Consider the following 17815-nt stretch of genomic DNA (forward strand, 5'->3'; position numbering starts at 1 on the left):
AACCAATATTAAATGTATCACAATTTTGATTCATAATAAAGTAATATATACTTATATATAGTAAAATTATGAAAAAAGATTAGCTATTGAAAAAAAATGTAAATTTTCAATTTACTCTTTACATGTTTTTAACATTGAAGTTTTTGGTACTGTCAGTTTATCTGAGAAGAATGTATTTCACAAGAATCTAGTTGTAGTTCTAAGACTTATTTATGATTTTAACTTTTATTCTGGATTTAAAAGAAATTCTATAGAGAGCCATTTGTGCTGGTTTGTGGATTAAACATTCTGGTAGCAATACATTTTGTGGCATCAAGAGTGGCACAGAGTGGTAGTCGAGAATCATGTCAAGATTTTCTTGTTAACTGTGCAAAACATTAACTGTAAGTCAAATTGAAAGACAATTACAAGAAATCTTGTAGAAAAAGAGATAAAAGTGTCTCCAAGATTTGGAAAAAAAAAATTGTGCAACGACCCGATTGCTTAAATAGTTAAGCTAGGTGTAAGCTAGGCCACTACTGTTTGATAGGTAAACAGAATCCCTCAAAGATGAGAGAAAGTGTACACAGGTTTTCTGGGATTGAGACAATATTAGTTACAATTTGACTGGGAACAGACAACAGTGAAATATAGCCAAGACCCAATCATTTCAACTTTGGTAAGTAAGCACTAGCAGACTTGTGTGCAAATCCTCAAAATCTCAGTTGTCCCCTTTTCCCACCATCTTTCTAGTAGAATACATGTTGCACTAGGATGGATGATGGTTAAAATGGATGGATTGATTAAAAGAAATGAATGTAGAGAAATCAGTCCTGTTTGTTGGGATCCAAACCTGAAAAAAATCAAAAAAAAAAAAAAATAATCCCTGATTAAAACTAATATCTTGATAGATAAAGAAACAGAGAAGACAACTGCAACACAAATGAAAGAGAAGACTAGGAAGGAATATTACAGGTGTATTAGATTAATACTTCTTAAGTGAGTATTAATTTCAAGAACACCCATCCTACTCATGAAGACCTGTTGACTACAGCAGCATCGTTAATGTTCCTGTCACATAAAAAGCCCCCGTGCTGGCACCATGTAAAAGACACCAGTGCCAGCATCATGTTAAAAGCCTCCTTTTGCTGGTGTCACACAAGGAAAGCACTTGTGTTGGTGCCACACAAAGAGGGTGCATGTGATGGTGCCACACAAAGAGGATGCATGTGCCGGTGCCACACAAAGAGGGTGCATGTGCCGGTGTCACACAAAGATGGCGCTTGTGTTGGTGCCCACAAAGAGGGCACTTGTGCCAGAGCCACATTAAGAGCACATAGAGAGTATTTGTGTCGGTCCCACATAAAAGGTACCTGTGCCAATGCATGTAAGAGGCATCCATGCAGGTGCCATGTAAAAAGCACCCGGTACACTCTGTAAAGTGGTTGGCATTAGGAAGAGTATCCAGCTGTAGAAATCAAACCAAATCAGACTGGTGCAGGTCTCCAGCTGGCCAGCTCTGATCAAACCATCCAACCCATACCAGCATTGAAAAGGGAAGTTGGTATTAGATTAATTCTTAAAAACAGAGTTAAATGCAAAAGATAAGGTAAAATGCAGAAATTCTCCAGTTGCCCCTGTATTATAATATTCTCAATTGGTTGAAAAACAAATAAGTAAGACTAGACAGAAAAAGGACAAAACCTGAAAAACCTCCAAAATCTGACTCAGAAAGATAACCATCATCGGCATTGTTTAAAATTGATTTTCCCAGATGGCATGGGTTAGACAGGTTGATTGCAGCTGGTGAGTCAGACGATTGCACCAAGTTCTAGCCACTGCTTTGGCATGGTTCCTCAAGTTGGTTCCTTCCAAACTCTCACTTTAAAAAGTGTATTTGGGTGCTCTATGTCAGTGCTTCTCAAACTATCTGATGTGACATACCAGCAGTTTTTTTCCCAATATGCCAGAAGCAATATATATAATGAATATAATAAAAGTTGACAATTTTTTAAATCTTATATTTATTTTGTAAACAAATAATATAATATTACATAATCATTTTATAAGGTTTCCTGGAAACTTGCAGTGTACTGGCAGCTGATGGCTCACAGACAGGTGCCAGTCTGCAGACCATCACTTTCAGTACCACTGCTTTATGTAACTAGAAAAATATAAAGTAGTTATTGTAGAACTAAAAAAAATATCTAATTAAAAATTTACACGAAACTTAGACAACTACAAATTATAAACAATACATTAAACAGTTTTCTATCTTAGAGGCTGAAATGATGAGGCAATTGTAAAGAAACTAAATTTGTGAAAAACTAAAAACTATACTAAAACAGGGTAAAGAATGCCATGCTAGAGCAATGGCAAAAAAACCCCTCTATCTGGTTAATATTGCAAAAAAAAAAAAAAAAAAAAAAAAAACCCACCAAACTGCCCCAAAAGCTGAATAGAAAACAAAGAGAAACAATGTGATTGAAAACCTCTCCATGTTCATAAAGATAAAGTAGGGAGAAAGCTAAATGTAAATAGAAAAAACTAATTCATATTTTACCCATTGGATTAAGAACTAAGAAAGTGAGTAGATCGGATAAAGACAGAATTCCTTTGACATGATCTTCTTTATCAACAACCACAAGCCGATGAACCTGAAAATATAATAAATGTTGAAACTTACTAAGAAAAGTTAACTCAAAAATAGATATTACTTATGTATTTTAAGAGGAATTAGAAGAAAAAAGAAACACACCATGTTAGTTTATTAACTGTTGTAATAAAATATTCAAATAATTTGGTAGATTTTGAAAATAATTACAATATAATTACATAAATATAAATGAAACAACATAAAGCACCTACGTTGTTGGTTGTATTTGTGGTTTTAAACTTGTTTATATCTTTGGTACTGGTATCGGCCACCATTCAAGTGTGGCCAATGCCAGTACCTTTGGATGGCACCTGTGCTGGTGGCATGTAAAAAGAACCATTTGAGCATGGCTGGCACCTGTGCCAGTGGCATATAAAAAGCATCATTCAAGTATAACTGATGCCAGTGCTGCCTGACTAGCAGCTGTGCTGGTGGCATGTAAAAAGCACCAATTGAGCATGGGTGATGCCTGTCCTGCCTGACTGGCTCCCGTGCTATGTAAAAAGCACCCCTCGAGTGGTTGGCGTTAGGTAGGGCATCTAGCTGTAGAAACCTTGCCAAAACAGACTGGGGTGCAGCCTCCTGGCTTGCCAGTCCTCAAACTGCCCAACCCCTGCCAGCATGGAAAGCAGACGTTAAACGATGACGACGATGTATCATAGCAACATATGAATGGATGCTCTCCCTAACACCAACCACTGTACAGTATATAGTAAGTGCTTTTTGTTGTACCACCAACACAAGTGAGGCTATTATATAGATTTACAGGACTATGAACTTTGAAAGAGTTCCTTTACACAAGGTGACAAAGGGTAAAAAGTATGTGAGATGGGGCCAGAGCAGATTAGTTTCCTAGATGTAGAGGAGCTACATAAATACTGTGATTTTGAGGTAATTTAAAAAAAATTTGTTCCAAGGTCATTTTAATTTCTTTGAGATTCTTTTAATTTGCTTTAAGATTATTTTAATTCACTTTCAGCTGAAGAAGGTTCATCATTCACAATTGCTAGGTATTTCTCATTTTGGAAAAGTTGCACTTGCATCAGAATAATATATTAGAATAACAGGGACTGATTCACAGTTCTGTATTTAAGAGATGAGTAATTATGCACATTATTTACATTTGACAGATATTTGTCCTCATCTTGTTTGTTAACACAATGTTTCAGCTGATATACCTTCCAGCCTTCATCAGGTGTTTTGGGGAAATTTTGAACTTGGGTTCTCATTCCTAAGGTATTTTTTGATGTTATTATTATTATTATTCAGGTCACTGCCTGGAATTGAACTCAGAATCTAGGGGTTAGTAGCCCACTCTTAACCACTACGCCATATGCCCACAGGCATATGGCATAGTGGTTTACAGGACTATGAACTTTAAGTAACTCTGATGTTAATTAAAGGACAATAATATGGTTGCAATCTAACTTACCTCAGCCATCACAAGTCTTTCTATTATTATGTTCAAAGTTTCGGTATTCTGACATTTAACAACGCCTTCAAATCCCTATCAAAAAATAGGAAAAAAAAAATTCAGTTTTTTCAAAAAGATGAAAATGTACATTTATTATAATATTTTTGAAGAATGTCAGTGGAAACTATAGACAAATTTATTACTCAGTCTCATAATTTTCTAAATTCTGAAGAAAATTTACAAAATATTTTTATGGTTTTAGAGCTGTTAGAATCAGCATTAGGGAAAAAGAAAAAATGCTTTGCAATTTGTTTCAACTCTTTATATTCTGTGTTCAAATTCCACCAAGGTCAGTCTTTGTGTTTCCTTGATCCAAGGTTTATAAAATAGAGTACCAGTCAAATACTAAAGCCTGATGGTATCAACTAGCCCCTCCACTAAAACTTGCAGCCCTTGTGCCTAAAGAGGCCATTCAAATGAGAGGGAGTACAGGAATGAGGGAAGTGGTTTTATGCTGGATGTTGAAATGTTAAAAAATGCAAAGAGGGACAGGAACAAGTTCCTTGCAGCAGAGGAGATACATGGTGACCTCACAATATATAAGGGCAGGTGGGAGTAATTGGAGTTGAGGGGGAAAAAGGGATAAAAATGGTGGTGAGGTATCACCGGCGTGTGTCCTCTTGGAACAAGAAGGTGAGTAGAAGAGTGTGAGCAGAGATGATTGATTGGAAAGGCTGAGTGATGATGGGAGTGCTTGTATGAGAGAGAGGATTAAAAACGAGGGTAGGGGTAAGTATAGTGAACAAGGGTGGAAGGGTTGTCGATGGTAAATATGAGCTAGAGGAATGGTAGGGAAGGGGAGGTGGTGACAGAGAAAGAGTGATAAATGGAAAATGTAAGTGGAAGGGACAATGTTAAGGAAGAAGGATGTCCAAAGGAAGTGGTTCCAGAAAATGGAAAGGTAACTGGTAGCTCAGGAAAAGGATGAGGAAATATTCAGCTCAGCTCTCAATTACTGTAGCAGAATACTGCACTAGTTAGGAAAATGATGGAAGAATCAGTGATAAGGAGATGCAGGGGTGATGAAGAAGGTTTGACAGGGACAAGTAATGGGAAGGACCCAGTTTTGTGTGTAGACATTATGCTTTCAGAACCTCAGGCAGCGAGCTGGCAGAAACATTAGCACACCGGTTGAAATGCTCAGTGGTATTTCATTTGTCTTTATGTTCTGAGTTCAAATTCTGCCGAGATCAACTTTACCTTTTATTCTTTCGGGGTCGATAAATTAAGTGCTAGTTGCATACTGGGGTCAATCTAATTGACTGGCCCCCTCCCTAAAAATTTCGGGCCTTGTGTCTAGAGTAGAAAAGAACCTCAGTTTTGCCATGATGGGCAGGCCTTCTTGAACACAGCATATAATTTATAGTAGTGGTTCTCAACCATATTTTGTCTGTGGATTCCTTCGATTCTTATTTTACTCTAATGGACACCCATACCCATTTGAGATTCTAAATAAATTCCATTATATTTTTATAATTGAATATTATCAGGAACTGTATAAAAAGAATTGTCAAAATATTTCATGCCTTGTAGCTTACATAGTCCCCAGTTGAGAACCACCGAGTTATAGGATACATTACTTCAGTCCTAATAGAACAGACAGGAACCCAAAGCAAATTTTCCATAATGAAAATAGAGGAATTCTTAAAGAAAAAAAATCTTTTTACAGAGTAATTTGAATATGAAAATAATGAGATGAAAGGCAATACTTACAGCTGTTCTATGTTCTAAAGCTTGAGATATTGTAACATCTAAATTATTGTATGTCTTTTCAGCAGCAAGATTCTGTAAAAAAAAAAAAAAAAAGTAAGGATTATTTGAAACATAGCATGGAACAGGAGAATATTGTAGTTCACTTGAGACATTGTGTATTGTTTGTAAAATACGTCTTGAATTAAGTAGTAGTAAAGAAAAATTGTTTTGGATCATTCGATATTTACAATGTTAAAATCTTTTCCTCTTTCTGTACAGTATTTGAGTGAAGGAAAGAAGTGAGGGGGAGAGAAAAATAGAGACAAAAAAATTAAACGGAAAGAGGGAAGAATATAGTGTATGCATGTGTCTTTTATCCTTTGCCGGCTTCAGTCATTGGAATGCAACCATGCTGGGGTTGGCAAAAGAAAGGGCATCCAACTGTAGAAAATCTTGTTCCATCAAATTCCATTTGGCTCATGCAAGCATGGAAAAGTGAACGTTAAATGACGAAAGTTTCAATAGTGGATGGATTTCCTGTTGTCTTCACCAAGACAGTATTTAAGAATGTTCTAGATAATCTTTTGACTTATTGTAAACAATCAAGTGAGCTGAATCATATCCATGAATTAGTCAGTAATTTCTCTATTACAGCATTTAGTTAGCACAATAAAAGAAATATTCAACTGAATGTTACTTACAATCACATCAAATTTAGCATATACATCTACAACTTTGCCCTGTTCATCAACTACAGGTAGTGCTGATATACGATGTTCTACAAATAAGTTTAATGCTTTGATGATTGGTGTGTCTGGCCCAGCCTGTAACAAATAATAATAATAAGGTAAGAAGAATGGTTTTATTTATTTGCCACAAGGGCGAAGGATGAGGGAGGACAATAACAAGACAGACATAAAGGTTTTTTTTACATATAATGAAATGGTAAAAAAAAAGGAGGAAAGAAAGAAATTAAGTATACACGGTATACACTGGAAAAGAAGGGATATATGCATAGCATACAAAAGATTTTTAAAAAATGTAGTGGGGAGGATGATAGAGATGTGGCCCTTCTGATACAGCAAGGCCTCTAGGGATAATCTAGAAACCCCACAAGCAAGTACCCTCTCCAATCCCTTCTCACTGACTCAAAAGTCTACACATAGAGAGGTACCATTCACTCTTGCCATTTTTGCAACTTTCACCCATCTTTCAATAAACTCACTCGAGGACAGAACTTCCTCCTCCACTCTCAATTTCCTTTTCAAGTGAAACTTGAAAAAGTCAATGAGAGATCTACCAAAGAGGAATGTATCTGTCCTCATGCCTTTCAGCCTTGCCCACCAAAGAACCGCTTTCAACACAACCACCAGGCAAATAAGGAGAATGGCTTCAAATTTTTGCACAAGGCCAGCAATGTTAGAGGAAGGGTAATTCAAATAACACTGACCCTAGTATTCGACTGGTACTTATTAACTACGAAAGTATGAAAAGTCTGCTGCAGTAGAATTTGAACTCACAATATAATGATTCATAAGAAATATCACTAGGCGTTTTGTCAAACATTGAAACGATTCTGTCAGCTCACCAAAATAGTAATAATAAACTAATTATTTCAAAGGGTATAGAGTGAAAATAATTGTGAGTCATTAAGTGCTGTAAATCCAAGAAGATTTTAATATATCTTAAAGAAATTTATTTTATAATTTAAACCTTTGTCTGAAAAATGATAATTAATTTACTTACTGTGATAATATTATCATAAGTTCCTATATTGAGCTCAGCCAAAGTCTGATGCATGAAATCTGGTCTAGGGAGGTCATTAATCTGAAGAAGAAAAAAAGTTTAATTAAAAATTTAGTTAAAAGATTTTAAAAAATGATTTCTTAATTAGGCTGACACAAAAATATAGAAGCTCTTCTAACAGGATAAAATACTGATGTGTAATTCAAAATTTCATTTTTAAGTTACATTTAAAATTTCAGTTTAAGGTGTTCCTTTTCCACATTTCTTCTTATTTTTTTTTACTGCTGTTTTAAACAATTAAGACATGACATTTTTGATACTAACATGCTTGAGAGTACCTCCAAGATCTGTGATAAAAATCTCCAGTTACAGACCATCCCTCTCAATTTTAAGATGTTGAAACTAAATCATTCCAGAGTTATCTCCCATATTTCTCAAATTTCTCAAATTAAAATATATTCTAAAACAGCAGCATGATAATAAAATTAGTTATTCCATTGAATCTCAGTAGATTTTTGATTATTTTCAAAATCGAAATACATTAGAGAATGATTTATTCCACTATTTTGATCTAGTGGGAAGGTACTGAAGAAGCTGTGGGCCTTTAAACTCTAAGATGTTATAGCACTGAGTACAAATACTCGATGGGGAGCATATAGCTTTCAATCTTAAAGTTTAGCACTAAACCTTGCCAAATTCTTTATAAATCGCTACATGTATTTTAACTTTTCCAAGTAGTTCAACTGTGAAATTGAGGCAATTTTCTTGGTGTAATAGCATAGAATAGCCTCAGATTCTACTTTTAATTTAACACTATGTGCTGGCCATAATTAGAAACAATAGTCCAGATGGCTAAAAGCAGTCCTCCACAGGAGCAACATAATTTCTCTTATAGACGTATGTTTGTCTTTACTCAAGTTTCAATAGGTATTCACAAGTAATACAATCAAAGTGCTAATAGTAAATTTTTAATTTATAAACATCTTAGTAAAATGGAAGAATATAGTATATATTCGATTTGACTCAGTATATATAGCAGGTATTTTGTAATCATAAAACTCCTAATTCCTCTTTGAATCAATTTATTTGTTCTAAAATATTGCACAAGTGGAAACTTTCAAATCATTTAAAATAACTAAAACGTATTTCCCTTTCAATATCACTTTTTTTCAAGACTTAACTTATATTTTGGCAATACCTTGCACATTAGACAAATTCATGTTATGGTGCCAAGAGCACCATCTGAGCATGATCGTTACCAGAGTGACTAACTGGCTTCTGTGACAGTGGCACATAAAAGGTACCATTTGAGTGTGATCGTTACCAGCGTTGCCTTACTGGCACCTGTGCCAGTGGCATGTGTAAAATGATTTGAGCGAGGTCGTTGCCAGTACCACTTGACTGGCCCCGCGCTGGTGGCACGTAAAAAGCACCCACTACACTCTTGGAGTGGTTGGCGTTAGGAAGGGCATCCAGCTGTAGAAACTCTGCCAGATCAAGATTGGAGCCTGGTGCAGCCATCCGGTTCGCCAGCCCTCAGTCAAAATCGCCCAACCCATGCTAGCATGGAAAGCAGACGTTAAATGATGATGATTTTAAATACAGGTAAATAAGTAAAAGATCAAATCAAAAAAAAAAAAAATTCAGAATTGTTCATGTGAATATGTCTGTGTGGTATTAGCTTACAAGTTTGTTCTGATATACAAAACCTACGATCAAAGGCATTCCAACCATGACCATCCTAGTTTATATATATGTGTTTTCAGTACAAATGGTTTTGTTATACGGTGCCGTATTTTACAATCCTGTAAATAATAATAATAATGATATTTTTATATAAGCTTAAAGCTTATGGCGATCACCGTGCAACGACTAAGGAAAATAGTCTAATAATGGGGCATGTAAGCCCTCGACAGAAAAAAGGCTTTCCTATCTGCATGGGACTCAAACCCACAGATATAAATCTCTGTTTACTCATCAGAAGTGATAAATTACAGGACTCAATACAAATGTAGAGTATTCTTTAATGCAGTATAACTGAAAGGCTCCAAAATCCTGTACTCCGAATTGGTTGTTTTGATCATCAGGTGGTAAACCATGCATGGTTTTCTTTTGAATATTCACTGTCAGAATTTTTTTTTGAAATAGGAAATGGAAGTTTGAAGAAAACATTTATAGTTATGTGTTTTTGTTTAAAAACCTTTGTAGATGGCATTTCTGTTTTCCAGGCAATATCATGCTAAAGAAAATTTGGTTGTGATTTCTAGCAAGTAGACTGACTCTGTGTGTGTGTGTGTGTGTGTGTGTGTGTGTGTGTGTGTGTGTGTGTGTGTGTGTGTGTGATTAAAAGTGTTAATATTTGAACAGAAACAAAATCAAGACAATCAGTAAAGGTCTACTTACATAAAGATACATAAATCTTAAGATCCTTTTATGTGTTAATATATATATAGCATTGCCCGTGTTTTTGTCAATCACGGGCAACCGATGAACATGGTTCATTATTAATGTTTTCACAGCTTCAAATAAACTAGCATCAGGCTCTATGTGAACAAATGGTTTTTGTTTGTCCTTTAAAACTTCTGAAAAAGATTAAAAAAAAAAAGAATCAGTTTTCATATAAATTCTCAAATATTTAGAGATAATTTCCAACCTAGTATTCAGTATGATCGAATCAATATCTGTGAATTTGAGGTGGAAACTTTCATAATTAATAATTTATCAAGCTGTAGGCTTATTTATTAAATAGTTTTTGAATATATGTTATTAAATTATAATTATTAATGGATGATATTTAGGGATAAGGTGGTTATTTAGACCAAGATCAGCTTTGATCATGCAAACATTCCATCAAAATGTAGTTTTTATAGAGAAATTTTGCTGCTATTTCTAAAAGAGAGTCTCTCTCCATGATGAGTTGCTACTTCTCCACACTGAGAGGTCATAGCTCTGGTACTACAGACATGGGATGAGAATGTCATGAGAAAAAAATTGCAAGACAGATTCTTCAAACCAAGCCAATTGGCAGGAAACCTAGGTGCACACCAAGAACAAGATGGTTGTATAACATCCATTATTGCAGTTGGTCATATTTCAGGAATCCATTTGGAAGGTATAATGGTAGTTACTTCTGATAGTCATTCTATGACTCTCCTTGGAGTAATGGGCAGAGAAAATGAATGGAGAGATGAATCTCTAGAAGGTTTAGCTAACATGTCAAGGTTACCTCACTGGCTTATGAATAATGGTTAATTAAAAACTAATAAAAAAGGGGTTTATCTGTACAAATATCCAAGATAAATTGTTAAATAAGAATACAATTTTTCAGATTAATAAACCTTATCTTTAGAAATGAAAGATTTTAATATTTAATCAACACTGTGTTTCATATGTGTTGATGTAAATATATACCAACATTAATAAAAAGAAAGAAATTTGCCCCATGTTTAATGAGATCATTGACCATAACAATAATTTCTTATTTAAGTTTCTAAAAATATAGTAACTTGTTTGAAATTTGATATTTAAAAAAACCCAGTTTGTTTCAAGATCATTGATAAATAGTACATGTTCCTTAATTTGCACACCAGACAGATAAAATTGAAGAACCCATGTTTAGAAAATCATTGTCTTCTTATAACTGTGAAACCTTAGAAATTCTCTTCAAACCTTATATTTAATGTAACCAGTAAAATTATTTTTCTCAAAATATTGAATAAATATGTTAAATCTTTGCATTTTAATATCCACCCATTCTATGTTTTATTAATCAGAATTTTTGCTGAAAGGCATTCAAAGAAACTATTGAAATAAGATGCAAAAACTCTAAGAGCTATTAACCAAATACCAACGAAATTGCTAAGGCCATTCATCGACAAAGAATATATAAAAATATAGAAATAAAGATATATAGAAATCAAGACTTATACATGAAAATAGAAAACTGAGAATAAAAGCTGTAGGTTGGTTGCCAATCCCAAAACTGCTAATAACAATGTTGATAAGAGCAATGAGGTAGTTGAAACTAAGAATAGCTGAAAAAGAAGTAACTCATACAAAACCAATTATTTTATTGGATTGGGCAGCCAAACTGAGAATGTTTGCACTGAATAGTTTCAGAGTCTGAAACTAAGGTAAATGAAAAGATAGAAGCATGAAACTTTGTAAGATTATTTGTCATCATATAAGATAATATACTGGCTTCAAATTTTGGCACAAGGCCAGCAAGTTCAGGGGAGGAGGTAAGCTGATTACATTAATTCCAGTGTTATTGAGCTGAAAAGGGTGAATGGCAAAGATGACCTTGGTGGAATCTGAACTCAGAATGTAAAGATGGACGAAATGCAGCCCCAAGCATTTTGCCCACCATGCTGATAATTCTGCCACTTCACTGCTTTACAAAGAAAAATATCAAGGTGGTGAGCTGGCAGAATTGTTAGCATGTCCAGCAAATGCTTAGCAGCATTTTGTCCATCCAAATGTTCTGAGTTCAAATACCACTGAGGTCAATTTACCTTTCATTCTTTTGGAGTTGATAAAATAAGTACCAGTTGAGTACTGGGGTCGATGTAATCAACTTATGACTTCATCCTGAAATTGCTGGCCTTGTGCTAAAATTTTAAAGCAATACATATAAAATCACTATCAGATAGTTAATTGAATATGGATGAGGGAGTCTGAACATAACCTCTTTGCCTCAACCATGTTTATTATCCAGAATGCCTTCTTAAAGCCAGATTTCAATCTAAGTTCTCAATTAAGAAACCTAAACCTGTACATTAGAATGGAAAGATTATTGTAACCATGTACATACCTCTCCAAGTATCAATTTTGTGTTCTTCTAATTCTTCCATGTGAGCCTGAAATTATAAAATATTTAAGTATATAGGTAACTTCAATGTGACTTTATACAAATATATTTCATTCAACACAGCTTTTTATAACGTTATTTAATTTTAGTTTGACAAAGCTCTATACACACCAGTATATATTCCATATGCTGTTTCAAAAAGAGTAATTTTGTTCTTATCAGGCTGTGAATGGCATTTGTTGTTCATAGTTGACAAAGTGTAATGTCCAAAGTGAAATGACACAGAAATGCATGTCTGACAATCCAATGATATCATTTACAACTCCTCTTGTGTTTACACATATGTCTAAGAGGAGAATTTTCTCCTGGGGCTATCTCCATAGCAGAAAGTTTTCTCACATCTGAGTGCATTTGAATGTATTAAACATGGCTTTACCAGAACAATCGCTATCATTTCTCTATAAAGTTTCAAAGTATGGGAGGCATGGCCCGTAGTTAAGAAAATTGCTTTCCAGTCACATAATTCTGCTTTCTACCACAGCCTTATGTTAGAAAGGATAGCTGGTAAAATTTGGTAGCAAAAAATATAGGTGTGTGTGTGTGTGTGTGAGAGAGAGAGAGAGAGAGAGAGAGAGAGAGAGAGAGAGAGAGAGAGAAGGGCTTGTCTACAGGTATTGGTGAGTATGATCAGAATCAAAGCATCAAACAAGACTACTTGTGGTGTTTAGTTTAATCATAGCTAATAACTCTTTATGCAAAGATCAACTTTGCCGTTTGATCTTTATCGAATCAATAAAATAAATACGAAACAAAGTACTGGTGCCAATATAATCAACTGATACTTTTGATAGTGATGGTCCCAGCATGACCACAGTCCACACCTCAAAATTTGTAAAAAAAACAAAAACAAAAAAAAAACAGTATTTTAAACTAATTGGTAATGTTCAACAAAAACAAACAAAATGTATTTTTAAATGGTGTAAAAATACTTACTAAAGGAGCTTTGTAGTACTTCTGCAGAATACTAATAAAATCAGTAATTGTTAACATGCCTGTAAGAGAGAATATCGTCATGTGATTGTGAGGCAATCAAACAGAAATATTTGAACAACAATAATAATTTTAATTTAATAATTACATCTTTGATGCTACTCAGGTCTTGGTACTCAGTACTAATCAATACTAGCTTCACTGTTAATCTCACACAACATGTTTCATTTTTAGTGGTCAGTGAATTTTTTGTATGTATTTCACATGCAGCTTTGTTGTATGTGAGTCACATGTACATGCCTATACATGAACATGGCACACTGCCTTGTAAAATGCTCTTAGTTGAGTGAATTGATTATTTTAAGTTTCTCAACACCCTGTCCCATTCTCTCCTGGCTTCACTTCATCATTCTGTCCACTGAACTTTTAGCAATCTTTTCACCTCAAGCCAATGAGGAAACCTCTTCAGGGTCACTTGAACTGCTACAAACAGCAATTAAATAATCCCCCCGCTCCAAATTCGACTGTCTTAAGAAAAGAGGAATGACAGTGAGCAATAAGAATACAGTGCTAAGCAGTGCTGTATGTATAGATACAAACTTGTTACCTGTTCAAATATGTTTGAGGCATATTTGAACTTGTAAGAAAGCCACTGACTGCATTTTGTGATGGAGAAAATTTCTCGATGTAGACAAAGACACTGAGTTAGAAAATTACTATTTTTAAATCTTACAACCTGAGATATTCAGCAACAGTACTTTGTAGTAAAGATTGTTTGCTAATGTTGCTGTAATTTATCCCCAGGAGACATTGTCTCCAGCTTGCTATTCGTCCTAAACCAGGACTGCCATGTTATGTTGGCAAACAATTTTTACTACACTGAGTTAGTTCACAACATATATCCAACCAGACTGTTGGATATATGCATTTCAGAGTGATTATCTCCTCTTCAGCAACAGAGACCTGAAAGGCAGATGCTGCAAAGTGACACGAGTCCAAGGACTATGAAGAAAAAGATGTACACCAATGGAAGACATTTCATTATAGGTCTGTTCAGTCAGGGCTGAGCTGAGTCTAAACAACAACAATCCTCTCCCACAGTGCCTTCTTCAAACTTTTATGCTCAGTATCACCATAAAAATTTGAGACAATATTTTTCTCCTTGCTTACAAGTGTCAGGAGTTTTTTTCTCCCCAAGGTACAACATAAATTGATCCAAGATTAAGAAACCTTGCTTAATCTTATTTATACAGTTTGTCTGGTTCACTTATGTACCTGAGATATTGGAAACGATTAGCAGAATCTATAGAAACTGCGGATGTCTTCTGCTAATGTATTAAGACCATACCGATAATTTTTTGTGTGACCATATGATGAATGAGGAATGGGCTAGGCTGAGTAAGCTATGGAATATCATTACCATGAGATGACAGAAAATGCTTGCTTACATGAACCACAAAGAGGCAAATGAAAGCTTTTCTTAAGTGGAAGCCAGAAAGGAGAGGGCATGGGAAGCAAGACAAACCTGTCAAGATTAGGGTAAGGACTAATGGAGCAAGACCTGGCTTATGACAAGGCAGAGGAGCAAGAGAAATTAAGACATTTTTTAGTAAGATTCTGCCCCACACAAGGCTTGAGGCTACAATTGCATAAAGGACTACAAAGAAGGGCCCTATAAATTCAAAAAATGCTGACTCACAGAAAGCTTAAAGGACAGAATATCATAATTGAAAGGAAAACAAGACAATGTTAGTTTCAGAGAACAGTAGTTTGAGGAAAAAGCTATTAGAAAGAAGAACTTATGACTAACAGGAAGCTCAACAGAGTAACAATGTGCCACATTTAAAGGTTTTCACTGAGGGTACTAGACCAGAAAGTTCACCAGAGCAATGACCATGGAAATATTTATGGAAAAGACACCAATTTGAAATATCCCTCAATGCACAACCCAAACATTAGTTTACTGGGGTTGTATAATCCTTTGAGATAAGTACATGACAATGGTTAGCTGGAACAGTTAGGTATTATACAATGGTAATCATTTGAAAGAACCAGCCAATGAGAGTGCTTAACTTACCAGAAATAGTAACCAAATCTATCTCAAATTACACCACTACCTTGAAAAAGGACAGCTAGATTATTGTAATTGTAAATACTCAACAAAAGAAAATGAACATGGATGACCTGTGAGTTAAACATCAAGATCTTAAGGTGAAAAATATGCTTGACTTAAATTCGAGAAAATATAACTTATGGATTGATAATTTAATAATAGTTGTAGGTATGCATGTATACAATTGCAAATACATAGCTTGGATATTTGTTGAGATATATTTATATGTATTAAGTTACATGAAATGTTTTAAATAATGGAAAAGAATTCACTGCCTTAACAACTTACCGACATAATCTTGCTTTGCACTGTCCCACAGAGGTGCTGCTCTTACTCCATTGTAGACAAGAGCAAAAAATGCTTTCTTAACCTGAAACAAATTAAAAACAACATTCAGTGATTTCTGGATGCTTGAACAACAAGCCAGAGTATCTGTTAATGGAATAAAACCACAAAGTGAAGGAGAGCAAATACAAGTTAGCTGGTGTAGCAAATGGTGGGACCTGACGAGTAATGTACCGAAGCAAGTTACAAATATATACCAAGTTATAAATATTGACTAAAAATTAAAATCCTGAATAAAAACAATCAAACTTTCAGTTTTACTAAAATAACTTAATTCTTCAAAAAGAGAGTGTTTTGAAACAATGTAGATCATAGTTTTACTAAATATGGAAATCCTCTCCACCAACCACTGTTCATCTACACTGCCAATGGTTTCTTTCACTTGAACAAAATATCTTTTTTTAATTTTTTTGGCGAGTAGAATTGAACCTGGGGTGAAAACACCTAAGCTGAAGTTCTCTGCACATAGGTAAAAGACAGGATGGTCATAACTAGAATGTTTTTGATCATAGATCTCCTTGACCAAAGTACTTTTGAGACTAAATAATTTCCTGTCTTTGATTGGACACTTTGAAATTATTTTGCTGAAGCCCAGGAAGATACATTTAAGACACGGGTTCTCAACCCTTTTTAGTCCAAAGACCTCTCTGATTCCAAATTTACCTGGGTGGATACTCATAGCCAGTCAATATATAATAAATTATTAAAACATTTTGTGTCTTGTAAAAGTCCAGACAATTTATTGCACATAAGTTTTAAGAACTAAATCTTATATGGAACTCCCACTCCACCCCCACACTCACACGCGTCATGTGGACCTCAGCTGAGAACCACTGCTCTAAGATAAACAACTCCTGTGAAGGCCGACATTAGTCATTTATCAATCATTCAGCAGATTGATAGAAGCATTCTATCCTACTGCAATCTTGAAAAAGAAACACTCATGAAGCAATACAGCAATTGAATAGTAAATCATCATCATTGTCATAATTACGCATCACATAAAGACATACAAAGACTGAGAATTCAAAACATTGTCAATAAATAACAAAAATTGTGAAATAAAGGATTATCTTGAAAGAAGATGTTCGTAATTTGTCTTTCTAGAATAATGTCTTTTCGTTCAACCACTTTAAATTAGTGCTAACTTTTTATTGCATTTTTTATTGTGTGATTATATTTTCTAAAAGATGCAAATGTGGCTGTGTGGTTAAGAAGCTTGCTTTCCAACCACATGGTTCCAGGTTCAGTCCCACGGCATGGCACCTTGGGCAAGTGTCTTCTACTATAGTCTTTGGCTGACCAAAGCCTTGTGAGTAGATTTTGTTGACAGAAACTGACAGAAGCCAGCCATATATCTATATTTATGTGTGTGTGTGAGTGTGCATCTTTGTGTCTGCTTGACAATTGGTGTTGGTGTTTACCTCCCCCATAATTATGTGGTTCAGCAAAACATGACAACTAAATAAGTACCAGGCTTAGAAAAACAATAAGTACTGGGGTCAATTCATTTGACCAAGAATTCTTCAAGGCAGTGCCCCAGCATGGCCAGAGTCTATTGATTGAAACAAGTAAAAATAAAAAATGAGAAATTATTTTTCATGTAAAGCTGATTGCAGTATACAAACTCATTTCATATAGTCATGGCTGTGTGGTTAGCAAGCTCCCTTTGTAACCACATAGGCTTGGGTTCAGTCCCACTTTGTGGAACTTTGGGAGAGTGTCTCCTACTATACCACAAGGCCAACCAATGCCTTGTCAATGCATCTGGGAGATGGAAACTGAGTGGAAACCTATCATGTATGTGTGTGTGTGTATATCTTTATGTTTTTATTTGTCCTCTCCTCCCACTGACAACTGGTGTTGGTGTGTTTATGTCCACATAACTTAGCAGCTCAGCAAAAAGAAACCAATAAAATAAGTGTCAGACTTAAGAAAAAAAAAATTACTGTGGTTGATTTGTTCAACCAAACCCTTAAGTCAGTACCCTACCATGGCTGCAGTCTAATT

General features: G+C 34.9%; 1 protein-coding gene across 9 annotated transcripts in view; it reads right to left on the reverse strand.

Annotated features, from left to right (window-relative positions):
- Positions 1–275: 275 nt before the first annotated feature.
- LOC115216595 (5'-AMP-activated protein kinase subunit gamma-1) overlaps positions 276–17815 on the reverse strand; it is a 764404-nt gene continuing 746864 nt past the window's right edge. For all 9 annotated transcript variants that reach the window (XM_036506548.1, XM_036506547.1, XM_036506549.1 and 6 more), the window contains 10 exons: positions 15749–15830; positions 13351–13409; positions 12361–12406; positions 9951–10129; positions 7548–7628; positions 6503–6625; positions 5823–5894; positions 4068–4142; positions 2543–2636; positions 276–832 (listed from right to left, as the gene is read on the reverse strand). In XM_036506548.1, the coding sequence (XP_036362441.1) occupies positions 807–832; positions 2543–2636; positions 4068–4142; positions 5823–5894; positions 6503–6625; positions 7548–7628; positions 9951–10129; positions 12361–12406; positions 13351–13409; positions 15749–15830 (837 nt within the window). In that variant the 3' untranslated portion in view covers positions 276–806. The remainder of the gene's footprint in view (positions 833–2542; positions 2637–4067; positions 4143–5822; positions 5895–6502; positions 6626–7547; positions 7629–9950; positions 10130–12360; positions 12407–13350; positions 13410–15748; positions 15831–17815) is intronic.

This window comes from Octopus sinensis, linkage group LG10 (genome assembly GCF_006345805.1).
Source record: "Octopus sinensis linkage group LG10, ASM634580v1, whole genome shotgun sequence".
Classification (NCBI taxonomy): domain Eukaryota; kingdom Metazoa; phylum Mollusca; class Cephalopoda; order Octopoda; family Octopodidae; genus Octopus; species Octopus sinensis.